This window comes from Aulonocara sp. 'chitande type north' Nkhata Bay, linkage group LG2 (genome assembly GCF_057382095.1).
Source record: "Aulonocara sp. 'chitande type north' Nkhata Bay isolate Kocher_YH1m ecotype deep benthic linkage group LG2, A_spYH_male_GT1.1, whole genome shotgun sequence".
NCBI lineage: Eukaryota > Metazoa > Chordata > Actinopteri > Cichliformes > Cichlidae > Aulonocara > Aulonocara sp. 'chitande type north' Nkhata Bay.
Genome location: NC_141345.1, coordinates 20,182,527 through 20,196,682, shown reverse-complemented (window position 1 = coordinate 20,196,682; position 14,156 = coordinate 20,182,527). Strand labels below are relative to the sequence as shown.

Genomic DNA, 14,156 nt, shown 5'->3' with positions numbered 1-14,156 from the left:
AAATACACATACTCTTTATGTCTCAGAGCGACACACATCATGACTCCTGCCTGCTTCAAAAACAGCACACTTTTTGCACAGACATTAGAACAGAAATCCTTGATGAATTCTCAGAGAAACAACCTTGGGTTGTCTTTTCAAATAAAAGAAAAATTGGGCCAAAACACATCTTGTGTATCACGCACTGATTTATTGAACTTATGCAAGTTACACAGACACCTCAGCTAACATCACAGAAACGCAAGTAGTGAAATCTGCGCTGCAATCACCAACCTGAGGTGTATTTTCAGTTTCAACAACCAAACATGTGCACTTGAATTGCTTTACAAGCAACCAGTTGAAAGGCTCACATTTCTTTCCCTGAACAGTTGTGTAAGAGCAATCTGCTGCAAGGCAACACAAAATTGGTTATACTGTTAGGTATGCTTATGAAAACCTATAAAAGAGGGAAGGGGGTCAGAATTATTTGACATTTTACATAATATACATGACGACTTTTTTGTGACGACTCTCCATGGATTACACAATCTGCAAATCAGTGACAAGAATCATGCATTGCAAACATAAAGGCAGTCCAGCATTTACATGAGTTTTCATGCGACTCTGCTCTGACGGGTCTAATAAAGCCCTCTATGTTTCTGTGAGATGACTGCACTCTGACTGCAAATTTGTTTATTGGGTTTATTACAAATATGCAAACTTAGCACCCCCACCTGATCTATGTTAAAAATTTCTATTCTGGGAATATGTTTTCCGGAATTAGTCAGAATTTCTACATTTTAAATAAAAACAACATTCAATGGGGCCCTTGAAAACACAGCTAGCACCCTCAAATGTCCATTTCTGACATTCACAGCTTCCCGTTAATGTGACAGCATTTATTGTCATAGTTTCAAGTTTCGTGGGTGAACGAGTACACTGGTCACTTCTAAATAAAGGTTTAGGCATCAGCCTTACTGTGTGGTACCTAGTAAAACAACACAAACGTGAATGATAAAGTCACATTAACTGACACACATGGACAAAAGCATGACTGTGCATTTCTCTTGCTGGAGTGCTCATCTTATTAGAGCAGTAGTTCTCACACTACCTGCATGGCGGGAAACACTGGTGCAGTATAATCAACAAGGTGAAGTGAAACTTGAGTGGATTTTTTCTTAATGTGACCTTTAAGTAAAACTTTTTTTCTTAGTGGTTGGATAAAAACTGTGGAGTTTGGGGATTTAAATTAAACGTACTAGAAAAACTTTGAGAACCGATGCAGTTGAGAAAGCCATAAACAGCAAAGATGAAATGAGATAAAATGTTGCACCCAACATTTTATCTCACCAGCTGTTTCACGCTAGCAGTAAGAAACATTCGTCGATGATGTGTTTTGAAAGTTCCCAAGTCAGAAGAGAGGTTACCGAGCATCACTGTTGTACAGTGTGGTTACACTTGATTTAATGCTGATAATTCTTGAGGCCCCAGGCACACATTTTTTATGTGTATGGCAAAAACCACAGGTATAACATGTTCACTCTCTAAATCACTCTCGTGCATGAAACCATGAGAACAGAGATGTATTACAACCATATACGTATAACTCAATAGCAGAATGCAGTCATGTTAAAGACTTGTGGAGCAAAGACCAGTGACATAACCAGTTATAAAATAAAAAGAACAAAAATATTCTGTGTATACCATGTACGAAAGTGCCATATTTACACAGAGTTCAGCAAAGAAACGACAAAAAAGAAAGAACATAATATTAAACTATGCTAGTTCATCAATAATGCTGCACATGGCAGCATCCTTGTCCCATTTGTCACTTCTTGAAGTAGGGATGCTCTTCTCCTGCTGACTCGTTGCCATGCAGCTGGCAGCTGCTTCCTCTATATCCATAGGTTCTGTTTTCAGCCTGGTGGCCTGCCCAGATGAACAGCCAACACTAGCTGCAGGAGGCGCACTCTTTGTCCCATCACAAGCACCATCCTGACCTTCCACTTGAGGCAAGTCATCAGGCAGGGAGGCAAGGCACCCCTGGATCATCTCCACCACCCTCTCCAGATGTTTCTGGAACCTCTCTGCTGTCTCTAGCCTCTGTCTTTTCTGGACCTCCATCATCACCCTTAGCGTCTCCCTGGCTTGATGCGGTCTGTACTCATTTATCAGATGGTGCATATGGACAAACAGAAGCTTTATGTCTTCCAGCTTTTCTTCACGCTTTATACTACCAGGGCTCTTGATAAGGATGTCCAGAAGGTCCAAAAAGTTCACAAGAATGGACATGTTCAGTTTCTTGAGCTCCCGTTTGTGGTCAAACTGCATAGGGTGAAGCCTCTCAATGCCTTGGCCTTCGAGAGGCCGGATGATGAGGTCATCACACTGGAAATGGTTGCCAAACATCATGTAATTATCTCTGATGGGTGGAGGTGGCTTAGGGGCCAGACCCTTGCGGATGTTTTCATCTGTGTACTCTTTGATGTACTGCATCGGTGGAGGAGGCAGGGCGCTGACCTGCTGTGGTTCACCCATGATACCGACCTGAAAGCACAAGAATCCGTGTCAATATATATAAAAAGGAAAGCAACATACATTAGGTTTTGCAATTTAGTATCTTAATTTAAAAAAAAAAAAGTGTTTACAGTTCACAGTAGTTGAACATAAACACATTAATTTAGGCTATGTGCCTAAATATAACAGAAGTGAAAAGGTGTCTCTCTCACTTCACTATTGGGGGCACAGGTAGACAAGAAGCAGGATGTTTGCCGCAAAAAGACGGCATAGCTTTTTAATTGCAGAGACGTTAGCCGTGTCTAAATAGTTTGCTTGCACTAACTCCAAACAAATCCAGTGTTTGTTTGAGACCATCGCTTCGAAAGATGTGCTAAGAGGCCTATGCTAACACAAACTGCCCAGCCAGTTGTCTGTACGGTAAATATCTGCATATAACTTATGTTAAACGCTGTCTGCATGGGAATAGAGTTGAGTGAAGACTACCATTTACTGTCGCAAACCTTTGTTTGTTTTATCAACATGTTAGCCCTTTACTCTCCAACTAACTGCAGTCGTTAGCTTACCTGCTGACTGACTAACTGCTAACCTCCGCTAACGAGTTAAATCGCTACACCAAATATAATGCTAACCCACAATACCGTTAAAAGGGGGAAGACTTATGATATTTATACACACCTTTCAAATAACTCTTTAGTCGCTGAAGATATAAGACGCTAGATATAGACGTCCGTTAGTTCCGACCATTAGCTTGTAGCTAGTTTAGCCCCTTCCATTCCACACTAACAAGATTTTCGTTTCAGTCCCTAAGGCTCGACGTCATTGGTTTTTGTCCCGCGGATTGGACGATAGCAATGGAACAAACTAAACACCGATTGGGTGTGAGGATACCACGCTTGATCTTGTAGTTTTTGATACGAAAGTGCTTAATTTGAAGCTTATTTTGTACAGGACTGATGTCTTTTTACAATAGTGACCATCTCCAGCACCTGTTATCATTTGGTAATGTCAAATATTTTTCTAGTCAAAGCAAACCAGCAGTTTACAACGCCACCAATACTTTTAGAATAGAATAGAAAAGAATAGAATAGAATGCCTTTATTGTCACTATACAGTTGTACAATGAGATACAGAGCACCTCGTACTCAGTGTAAACATGCTCGGGGGGGTACAGTTCTGCAGCGCTATATACATATAGACAGTATTAACATAGGGAAAAAATAAAAATAAAAAAAAATATATATATATATATATATATATATATATATATATATATATATATATATATATACACATTTTGTACAAACATGTACGTTTTTAAAAAAAAAAGTAATATGTAAAAAATTGGGGGGGGGGGGGGGGGGCTGTGTTATCGGTGCATGTGTGAGTTCAGGGTGGTTATGGCTTTGGGGAAGAAACTGTATTTGAGTCTGTGGGTTTTTGTGCTGATGCACCTGTAGCGCTTCCCTGAGGGAAGCAGGCTGAACATGTTGAAACCAGGATGGGAGCTGTCCTTGATAATGTTTGCTGCTCTGCTGAGGCAGCGGGAGGAATAAATGTCCATCAGGGAGGGGAGAGGGCAGCCAATGATCTTTTGTGCTGTCTTGACCACACTCTGGAGCCTCACTCTATCCACCTTGGTGCAGCTGCCATACCATACCGTGATGCAGTAGGTTAGCAGGCTCTCAATGGACGAGCGGTAGAAGGTCAGCAGCAGGTAAGAGGTAAATAAAATGTGGAAGAAAATTACAATAGATATAAACTATTACGAATACAAGAGACAAAAGCTTAAAAATTCAAGGATCTATCCTTAACGTTGTGTCAGTATAAGACAATTTTCTAAACTTTCCTTTGTTTTTTTTCTTTTCCCCCAATTTATCACTTATATATGGCTTAAAACAACAAGAAGAATAAAATACAGTTGAATGCTTTTAAACACTATAGTGTATTGAGCATCTTAAGTTCACCCTTCTGATTCTGTCACATCTTTAAAACAAATGAAAACTTTCCACATTTTTAGTTTGGAGCTTTAGATTTAGAAAATAAATTATTTAGTGTCACACGGTCCTTCACATCTACTTTTACACTTATTTTATACTTATTTGCACTTATTTACATACAGCATGACAAATGTTCTCTTTTATTAAATACTCATATGGAACAAAATTGCTGAACATTTCCCATTCAACAGCACGTTAACTCCTAAAAATGTTAAATTCAGGTATTTTCTGGAAATGTTTTTAATTGACAAAAGAAGAAAGAGCCTTGAATTTTGACATTTACACAGTTCAAACTGTATAAAAATATACAGTCAAAGCCGATTTTGTAATTTTGGCTTTTTGGATCTGTTTTGTTGTTGTTGTTTTTTGACAATAATTAAATTAAATTAAATTAAATTAAATTAAATTAAATTAAATTAAATTAAATTAAATTAAATGGCAATCCCAACTCATTCAATCCACACCAATCTGTTGGAACTCTTTCCTGGTGGTGGTGCTGTAGTATCCTTTAAATCTTTCATTCGGTGTGACTGTAAAAATATTTTCAGATTTTAACTTTAACTACATTTTCTTCCATTGTAAGTTGACAGCACTACCTCAGCAGTTTGAAATTTTTCGGTCACTTTAAAATCATTAATGGAGCCCAACCATATTCTTATTACCATATCATTACTGTTACAATATTATTGTTACTATATTATAACCTGTATTATTATTATTAACCTTCTTTTCCTGCACAAACCCCCCAAAAACCAAGTAAAATATAAGGGAGAAAAAAGCAGTGATGGAGAAAAAACAGGGCAAATCCTAAAAGACATCATGAACACGTAACACCAAACTCTAAATGTATTAATTATGGCAGGGGAAAAAAACAGATTCTTTTGTGTGTGTGTTTCTTGCAATCTCACAATCTCAGTAAAAACTTTTGTTTTTTCCCCTATTACTTTCTTGTTTCAAGTTAAAATCATTTATGCCATTTTTTGCCCTCTTAGATTGAACCCCCCTTTGCCCAATGCTGACATTATAACCCAACCTCACTGTAGTAGTGGGACACATCCGTGACCTTTGAAGTGAATGTTGATGGAAAGCGTTGAAAAATGTAAAGGTTAACGAGTCATCCTTTTTCTGGGGATCGCACTACTCATAGTGGCTGACTGCAACGTGCACTAAGTGAGTGAAAGTGCCTGCGAGCACCCTGAACGGTGTGTATGTGCGCGCACGCGTGTATTTCGCTTGCACAACGCATTTGTTGCCGTAGGATGTGGTTTACTGTGCAACAACCCTATGCCGGAAACTCTACGACATCTATCAACTTATCATCCTCAATTTTTTTTTCTTGTACACTCACTGCTACTCTGTCTCTGCATGCTGTAGGCAATGCCGCCTCTCTTGGTATGACAAAACAAGGCAGTATTTCTCATTGCGCTTCTCATAGCTGGTAAAATGTTCCCCAGGGTGATTTTGAAGGGAACTCTGATCAAAAAATCTCAACAGAAGAAGCGAGTGTCACCCTGTAACTATAAAGAGCGATTTTTTGTGTTGGATACCCAAGACCTGAAGTATTCTGAACGTCGTCCCGGGGTAAGTACAGTATGTGCGGTTAATCTGTAGAGCTGTTTCAGGAATGCAGACTCTTGGCTGTTTGCTGTAATCTAAGCTGTTTTGTTGCAGAAAAAGCCTTTGCTGAAAGGTTGCATCGAGCTGTCCAGAATTAAGTGCGTGGAGATTGTGTGTACTGATGTGCCCATACCATGCAGCTTTAAGTACCCTTTTCAGGTAAGATTCATCATTTCCTAGAGACCAACTCAATTGTCACCGCATTAAAATCTGCTAAACACTGCGACATACACCCTATATACAGTGTATGGTGAAGTATGACTGAAAATGACAACGCATATAACCTTTCTTTAAAATCTCAATTCTTCTGCAGGTTTTTCATGAAAGTTATTACCTCTACATATTTGCACCAGACAATGACTGCCGTCAGAAATGGGTCAGAGCTCTTAAAGAGGGTAAGCCATTACCATATATCACCAGTCAAATAATAATAATAGTACTATGACAAGTCGATGATAAACCGCTGATTGTATGAACTGCAAACACATACGGATGGATATTTCAAACAATATTTCCCTTGTTCTGTCTGATGTAGAGACAAAGAATAACAACTTAGTTCCAAAATACCACCCAAACTTCTGGATGGATGGAAAATGGAGATGCTGCCAGCAAACAGAGAAACTGGCGACTGGGTGCAACGTGTACGACCCAGTGGGCTATGGTTTGTAGCATTTCTTTTTCCTTCTCTTCTACTTCGTGAATCCAATGATTTGTGGTAGCGATTCCATTTGAATTAAGATATTTGTATGGCTTTCGCACATATGGTTAGAGTAAACTTGAACTAAATGCTTTCGTTTTGCCTAATCCAGTTCATACCGTTGTTGCTTTGTGAGTTTAGATGGGCCAAATAGCTCTCCAATTTAACATTTCTGTTTCCCCTACAGCCTCTAAAAAGCCGCTTCCCAGCCTCCCGGAGCCAGAGGTACCACCATCTAAAACACAAACGACACAAGCTTTTGAAATGTTATTGTGGTTATTACTGATATTCCAATGAAGCGAGGGAGACCAAATCACTTTTTCAGTTTTAATGCCTGTCATGTTTGTCTGCAATACTTTTAAACACAGTTTCTCTCTACATATTTAATAATTAGGTCATGCATTGGTTTTTAACCACTGTTTCTGTGGTTTGATTTTGTGTGTTCAGGCAGCAGCTCTGTAGTTGTTTCAGCGCACATGTGTTTGAGTGTTTACTTAAATAGATAGATAGTAGAAGAAATAGAAGTACATTAAAGTTTGTCAAATGAAAATCCTTGTTGATACTTTTTCCTTTGGCACTATGAAAATGTAATTTTATTTGAAACCTCTGGATTTCGTATTTGTGTATGAACTTTTTGGGAAGAGTTCACTCAGACCTCTCAATAATTTGTACCAGGTTATTTCCACCACTTAAAAAACATTTTCCTGATTGGCAGAGCTAAATTCAAAATTTGGGGTTCTTATTGCAAAACTTCAGCTTCATGATTCTAAATCTCGAGTTATTTTCTCATCTCATCTCGGAAGTTTATGATAGTATGTCGAAATTTAGAGGTAATAACCCAAAATTTTGTACATACCTGTACAAATGGTTTTTAAATCAGATTTTTTCCTCCCTTTCCAGATGGAGCTGGAAGATTCGGGGCAACAGAAGGTCATCGCTTTGCAAAACTACACGCCACAGGGAGACAATGACTTACCTCTTCAGAAAGATCAGGAGTATCTCCTGGTTAAGAATTCCCATTCCACCTGGTGGCTTGTACAGGATGAGAGAGGGTAAAGTGCATTACAGCCAATGCCAAATTCATTTGAACTGTTTACATTAAAAAATAGCAGTACATTTCAAAAGAAGAACCATTAGCTAAATCCCTTTTCCTGTCACCCATTAGGAACTCGGGTTTTGTGCCCAGTACATACGTAGCTGAAAAATCCATCAACAACTTTGAAAGATTTGAGTGAGTTTGAATTCATTTCTTTTACTCGAGCTTTTAATTTGCAGTGTTTATTGCTGCTAATGAATTACCATGTTTTCCCTCCAAAACTGATTTAATTGTTGTGTTAAATGTTTAATGTGTTCTCAACAGATGGTACAACAAAAACATTAGCAGAGCGCAAGCAGAAGAATTGCTAATGAAAGAGGTAAAAACAAAAACTCAGTTCTGTTTGGCAATAAAATTTCAAATAATGATTTTGATATGATGATGACAGGCAAGATTTAGCCCCTGTATGACACAGTGCATTTTGATGCGACTGTGCCGCCAACAGCAATGTTGCATTTGCAAAATCGCTGCATATGCACCTGCACAACGACAATTCGACTTGACATAGAACATGAAAAAAAAATTTCTCACAACCACAAAGTTTCCTCCAATGTTGAATTTCCTGCTTTGCTAAGTTTTGCAAGCAGGAAGGGAAAATGGTTATCCATCGTCGTCTTTGAATTAAAACGGCCGCCAGACGTGTTACAGAATGCACCGCCGAACGTGGGAAATCTTATGTGATCTCGTTATTCTGTCTTTAGGGTAAGGAAGGTGCATTCATTGTGCGGGACTCAAGACAGGCGGGAGTGTACACAGTGTCTGTTTTCACCAAAGCACCAGGGTAAATGTTATTTATAGTGTTCTTATGAATTTACTTAAAAAATATCTATCAAACAACTCTATAATTAAAACAGTCATATATGGTTACTTATATCATGAAAAAAAATTGATGGCTCATAGGATTTCAATCATTTTAAGTGACCGTTAAAGATGTTACCAATGAGAATTAAGTATAAGATTAGTGTAATCTTGTGATATTTTTCTGATCTTCCAATGTTTATGTGTAATCATCTGCTCAGGCAAACATTTGCTTTAAAAATGTTTGTTAAGTTAAGCATATATTCTCATCAGGTCTAATGGGGAGAAGAATCCGAGAGTGAAGCATTACCAAATCAGACAAACCGAAACGAGCCCAGCTTCTTTTTACCTGGCAGAGAAGTACCTGTTTAGCACCATTCCTGAGCTCATATATTACCACCAGCACAATGCTGCAGGTAAGTGTGCCAGCTTTTCTCATGCAACAGCATTATTTCAAAAAGTTCAAAGGATAAATGAAGTTCATCTTATGAAACGGCTAAATTCTTGGTCCTGCTTTTTAAATTTCCCGTTGTCTCTTTCTCTTTGTGCAGGGCTAATAACACGGCTGAGACACCCCGTCTCTCAAGGTCAATGCTGTTCCCAGGATTCTACTGATATCACAAAAGGTTTAAGTCTTTTTGTGATGCCCGAAGTTTGTTGAACTAAAGCTCCAAGCAGTCCTAATTTATTGCTGTGAATCTTGTTTTTGCTGACCTCTGGTGGGTTGCACAGAATTACACTTCAGGGCTGTTAAGTAACTCCACCCTTTTGTCTTTTAATATAAACCAATGTAATACAAATTAATCTTTGCTGAAAAAAAGCAAGTGAAAATGAGAAAAAAAAAGTCCTTTTTTATTTGTGAAACTTGCATGAAGAAGTTTAACTCTATGGTTATATAACTGAGCTATAGTGTGGATGCTTTGGTTCACTGCTGGTTTGCTGGTTAACAGATCAGTGGGAAGTGGACCCTGAGGAGCTGATACTGGGTCAGGAGATAGGCAGCGGCCAGTTTGGACTGGTGCTGGAAGGCAGCTGGAGGGATCTCAAGGTAGCGGTGAAGATGGTAAGAGAAGAGTGCATGTCAGACGACGAATTTAAAGAAGAGGCACGGATTATGATGTAAGTACAGTTCACGGTGGAGATCTGTAAAACGAGTTTGAAACCACTCAGTTTATCTGTGCATGTGTGTTTTAACAGGAGACTCTCTCACTCTAAGCTGGTACAGCTGTATGGCGTGTGCACACAACATTCTCCTATCTGCCTCGTGTTTGAGTACATGGAAAACGGCTGCCTGACGGACTACCTGCGAGAAAGGAAAGGCTCGTTGTCTCAGGATATATTGTTGGGGATGTGTCTGGATGTCAGCGAAGGGATGGCTTATCTAGAGATGTCCAACTTCATCCACAGAGATCTGGTAAATAAATAAAGTGCTCTTTCACGATACACTTTCATATCCCTGCTTTGTTAGAGGACTTTATCCTTCCTTTCTTCCTTCCAAAGGCTGCCAGGAACTGTCTCGTCTCAAAGAACAACGAGGTGAAGGTATCGGACTTTGGAATGACCAGGTATGTTCGTGAAGATCAGTTTTTTAAATTATTACATAACATTAATGTCACAGTGAGTCACAGCTTATGGTCTGTGTCCACTCTCCATACCCTAGATTTGTTCTTGATGATCAGTACACGAGCTCACAGTGCTCCAAGTTCCCTGTCAAGTGGTCAGCCCCAGAGGTCATCAGATACTGCAAATTCAGCACCAAGTCTGACGTCTGGTCATTCGGTGAGTTTGGGCGCTTGTCTGCCATTCAGCTGTTTGGTTTGCATTTCTGATTCACTCGTCTGGCAAGTTTTGCAGGTTGGGTGAGAGCAGATTAAATCATATTTGTTTTCCTGATGGCACATGTGCTCAACTGTAGTTAAATAACACTGCAGTGGTTTAGACGTTATATATTAAACAATTCTTTTTATCCTGTGAAAAAAAAAACTGTGCTCAAACTGGAGCACAGTTTTCTTGGGCAGACTATTACTGCAGTTATCCGTGACAAAGCCATTTTTTTTGGTACATTTTTATATAAAATAGTCTAAAAGCTAGCCATTTTCATGATTCAGTGACAATTAGTGGATGCACAATAAGCTCAGACAATTGCCGAGGTTTGAAAGGAGATTAAACAGACAGAAAGCTTTTAGCTTGACGTCATCTTTGGGGGAAAAAAAAGATTCTGTATTATGAATCTATGATTTTCTTGTGTAAAACGGATGTGCTAAAACTAAGTAAAAATAAAACATATTATAACTTCTACAATAGGGGTTATTATTTCTATTTCTAAACAGATTTGAATTATGACCTATTCTAAAAAGGTCTGGATCCAATTACTGACGTCCCTTAGAAATCGTGAAAAACAAATGAACTGCAGTGACAGTTTAAGCAGGCTATTGCTTTTCATTGGTAACACAAGTGTTTTCAATCATGATTCTATGCATTGAAATGGTAAAAGAGTAATAATTCAGCTGTATAGTATCATTGTTACACTGATGATGGGCAGGAGAAAGAGGGGAAAAGTTTGTCTGAGGCGTCTTTCAAAAGATTCTTTATGTCAAGATTTTTACTTCCTGGTTAAATAACGGTTTAAAACTAAAAGAGACAGTCGGACCATCTACAGGCTGTGTGAAGTTCTTGAGACTGCAGCTGCTAAGAATATTAGGAAACTCTTTCATTGGATTCTTTCATGCCGGCTTCAGTGGATGAGGCTACCAGAGGAACATTAACTCCAGACTAAACAGAGCTGATTTAAAGGATCAAAGTGCAAAAGCGTCTGTCGACACCATACGTTGGTTTCTGAATGAAGGTTGAAAAAAGAGACCCCGCTTTTGAAAGAGGATTATAAAAAAAAACCCTTAAACTTGTGTTTGATAAAATACAAATAGACAAGTCAAAGTGGTTCTTGTTGGATGAAGTTTGGGATTTAAAACTAGTTTCCAAGTTTGCCGAAAAAAAGAAGCTTTTGAAGAAAAGAACGCTGGGGATGACGGATTTCATCAAGATAATCTGGAGTGAAATACATTTATGTACCTGTGCCAGAGCTCTGTGCCAGTCACAGGCCAACGCTGCTTCTTCCAACAGTATAAAGATCTGAAACATACTTCCAACAAGATGGACTGAAACAAAATCATTTGAGCCGAGTGTGGAAAAAGCTGAAACTCACAGTGGGGGGAAAACGTGTTCATCAAACCTGAATGAACCGCAGCGGTTTGAACATGAAGAGTCAAACAACCTACAGAGATGTGTGAGTGTGTGTGTAGGTGTGTGTGGGGGTAGGTAAGTGGGTGAAAGGGAGGTGGGCGTCCTCTTGTGAAGAATCACAAAAACTGCTCAGCTGCACAATATTACAATTAAGGATCAAATACTTTAGGCAGACGACTATATTTGTTGTATTGAATGAAAGCGAGATGAATTACTTTTAAAGTAAGAACTTACAGCAGAGCAAATTTTAGGTGTGTGTGTGTCTCATGTGTAGGTGTGTGTATTTTTTTTATTGGGTAGCAACAATTTTGGCCAATTCTGATCTGTAGTAAATTACTCTCAAATGAGGCTAAAAATAAATATGTTTCAGTTATATAAAAAAAATAAATAAATAAAAACACACTGCACTGGACTAGAGTAGCTCACTGTTAAACGAACGATACAATATGGACTAAAATGCTTCCATATTGTTTAACAAGTGCTGTCTCCGTGTCCCTCTTCAGGTGTGCTCATGTGGGAGGTGTACAACGAAGGCCGACTCCCCTATGAGAACCGCACTAATGCAGAAGTGGTGGACTCCCTGAACGCAGGCCTGAGGCTCCTGAAGCCACGCTTGGCCCCGGACTCTGTCCACCTACTCATGGAGTGGTGTTGGAAGGAGGTGAGGACATTACCCTTTTTTCAAGCAGAACTTCTCTGCTGATCATAAAATGAGCAAACGATTAACTGTCGTTTGTTTTCTGTTCTGTTCCCAGAAACCAGACGATCGCCCAACATTTGGGCTCCTCTTTCACGAGCTGGCCTCCCTTTCAGACGCCTGAACCAACATGTGATTTGTGATTTTTTTTTATATATAATATTTATTTTATTTATTTACTGTAACCAGTTGCTTGTCATTTGTAAAGTTAGATTATTCCAAAGCAATTTTATATCCTGGATTTTGCACTTTATCTCTTTCGTAGCTTTGTAAGTATCCCCTGAGAGGGCTCACACAGTCCATTCACACAGCTACTGGTGCTTCCTGCAGAATCATGTAAAGGTCTGAGTAATTCTATAAGCCATATAAAAGTGAGATGTTTGCTTTTCAGTCAGCTGACTGTCATTAAACTGAATGTTTTACATCTTGTCACTTCTCACTGTCTTAGTTTCCTCCACTACAATAATGAAATCTTGGCATAAGAAATATTTTTGTTTCTATATGAAGAAATTATTGAAGTTGCCAGATGTTATATATATTTAGAAATTAGAAAGGCTTTCCTGTTTTATGGAGCTCACTGACATTAGCCACAACAGTCATATTTTTGATGATCATCCATATACTGTATATAAAAGATGGACATAGCTACAACAAAGTCATGAGTCATGTTTTGTTTTTTTTTTTATGAATTAATTTTGGAGTCACAGGTGACCACATTTGGTCAAGATAGATTTATTACTCATTGCTCGGATACATCGTAATATGTGGTAAGTAATATGAGTCATTGAAACTGTGCTAAAGGTGGAGCACAGTCTTCTTGATTAGACTATTACTACAATTATCCAGAGATGAAGTCATGTTTTTGTGAAATTATATTTAACAAAAAAATGCTCCATATCGCACCCACACCATGAACAAGGTTGGTCGATTTCAACTGTGTGACTCTAACTTCTACAGCTGTCTATACCAGCAGCCCCCCACCCCCGGGCCACGGACCGGTCATTTGGTACCGGGCCACGAGAGTTGAGCCTCGGGTGTGAAATTTATGGTTTTCAGGGTTTGTATCGTTAACTCGGTTTCCCTGGGTCTTTTCCCGTGTTGTAGTTGCGTGTCTTTTTTTGAAAGAAATATTTACACATTACCATAGCGACCAGAGAGCATTAAGAGGCAGAGAGGAGGATGTTACTCTCAATGTTGTTGGTGCATGTCAGGAGGACGCTGCTAATTAACTTACACAATTACACAGTGAATTCACGTTTATTATTATATTTACAAAATACCACAGTTTTTGTCTTGGTCGTATCTTTTTTTGTTGTTGTTGTTGTTGTATTTATCCGCAACACCTTAAAGGCTGGTCAGTTAAAATATTGTCTGACATTAAACCGGGTTGTGGCGTAAAAAAGGTTGAGGACCGCTGGTCTATACCCACATCAATTTTTCAGTCAAATAAGCCATACGTTATTGGAATGACTCACTTTTGGAGCCAGACTCCAGTGGCCAGTCAAAGAACTGCAG

At 38.9% G+C, this 14,156-nt stretch overlaps 2 protein-coding genes across 3 annotated transcripts; one reads left to right on the top strand and one right to left on the bottom strand.

The window, feature by feature from the left end:
• Window positions 1–170: 170 nt before the first annotated feature.
• Window positions 171–3,485, bottom strand: med7 (mediator complex subunit 7). The gene is made up of 2 exons (XM_086308040.1): window positions 3,175–3,485; window positions 171–2,526 (listed from the first exon to the last, which is right to left on the bottom strand). The coding sequence occupies exon 2, from the start codon at window positions 2,515–2,517 to the stop codon at window positions 1,756–1,758; it is 762 nt and encodes a 253-aa protein (XP_086164166.1). The 5' UTR covers window positions 2,518–2,526; window positions 3,175–3,485; the 3' UTR covers window positions 171–1,755.
• Window positions 2,710–13,070, top strand: itk (IL2 inducible T cell kinase). Of its 2 annotated transcripts, XM_086308027.1 has the most exons (18): window positions 2,710–2,916; window positions 5,991–6,077; window positions 6,168–6,272; window positions 6,427–6,508; window positions 6,649–6,774; window positions 6,998–7,035; window positions 7,711–7,862; window positions 7,976–8,041; window positions 8,171–8,225; window positions 8,608–8,687; window positions 8,978–9,120; window positions 9,256–9,330; window positions 9,655–9,823; window positions 9,902–10,118; window positions 10,205–10,269; window positions 10,365–10,483; window positions 12,448–12,605; window positions 12,700–13,070. In XM_086308027.1, the coding sequence occupies exons 1-18, from the start codon at window positions 2,881–2,883 to the stop codon at window positions 12,763–12,765; spliced, it is 1,839 nt and encodes a 612-aa protein (XP_086164153.1). In that variant the 5' UTR covers window positions 2,710–2,880; the 3' UTR covers window positions 12,766–13,070. The 2 variants fall into 2 exon arrangements, with proteins under 2 accessions (XP_086164153.1, XP_086164144.1); XM_086308018.1 differs by lacking the exon at window positions 2,710–2,916 and having other exon boundaries at window positions 4,948–6,077.
• The last annotated feature ends 1,086 nt before the right edge of the window (window positions 13,071–14,156 follow it).

Excerpts from the sequence above, each read along its gene's own strand:
- med7 (XM_086308040.1), bottom strand. The coding sequence starts at position 2,517 with ATGGGTGAACCACAGCAGGTCAGCGCCCTGCCTCCTCCACCGATGCAG.
- itk (XM_086308018.1), top strand. The coding sequence starts at position 5,940 with ATGTTCCCCAGGGTGATTTTGAAGGGAACTCTGATCAAAAAATCTCAA. Across the intron at positions 6,078-6,167 it reads ATTCTGAACGTCGTCCCGGG|AAAAAGCCTTTGCTGAAAGG; the intron begins GTAAGTACAGTA and ends GTTTTGTTGCAG. Across the intron at positions 7,863-7,975 it reads CTTGTACAGGATGAGAGAGG|GAACTCGGGTTTTGTGCCCA; the intron begins GTAAAGTGCATT and ends GTCACCCATTAG.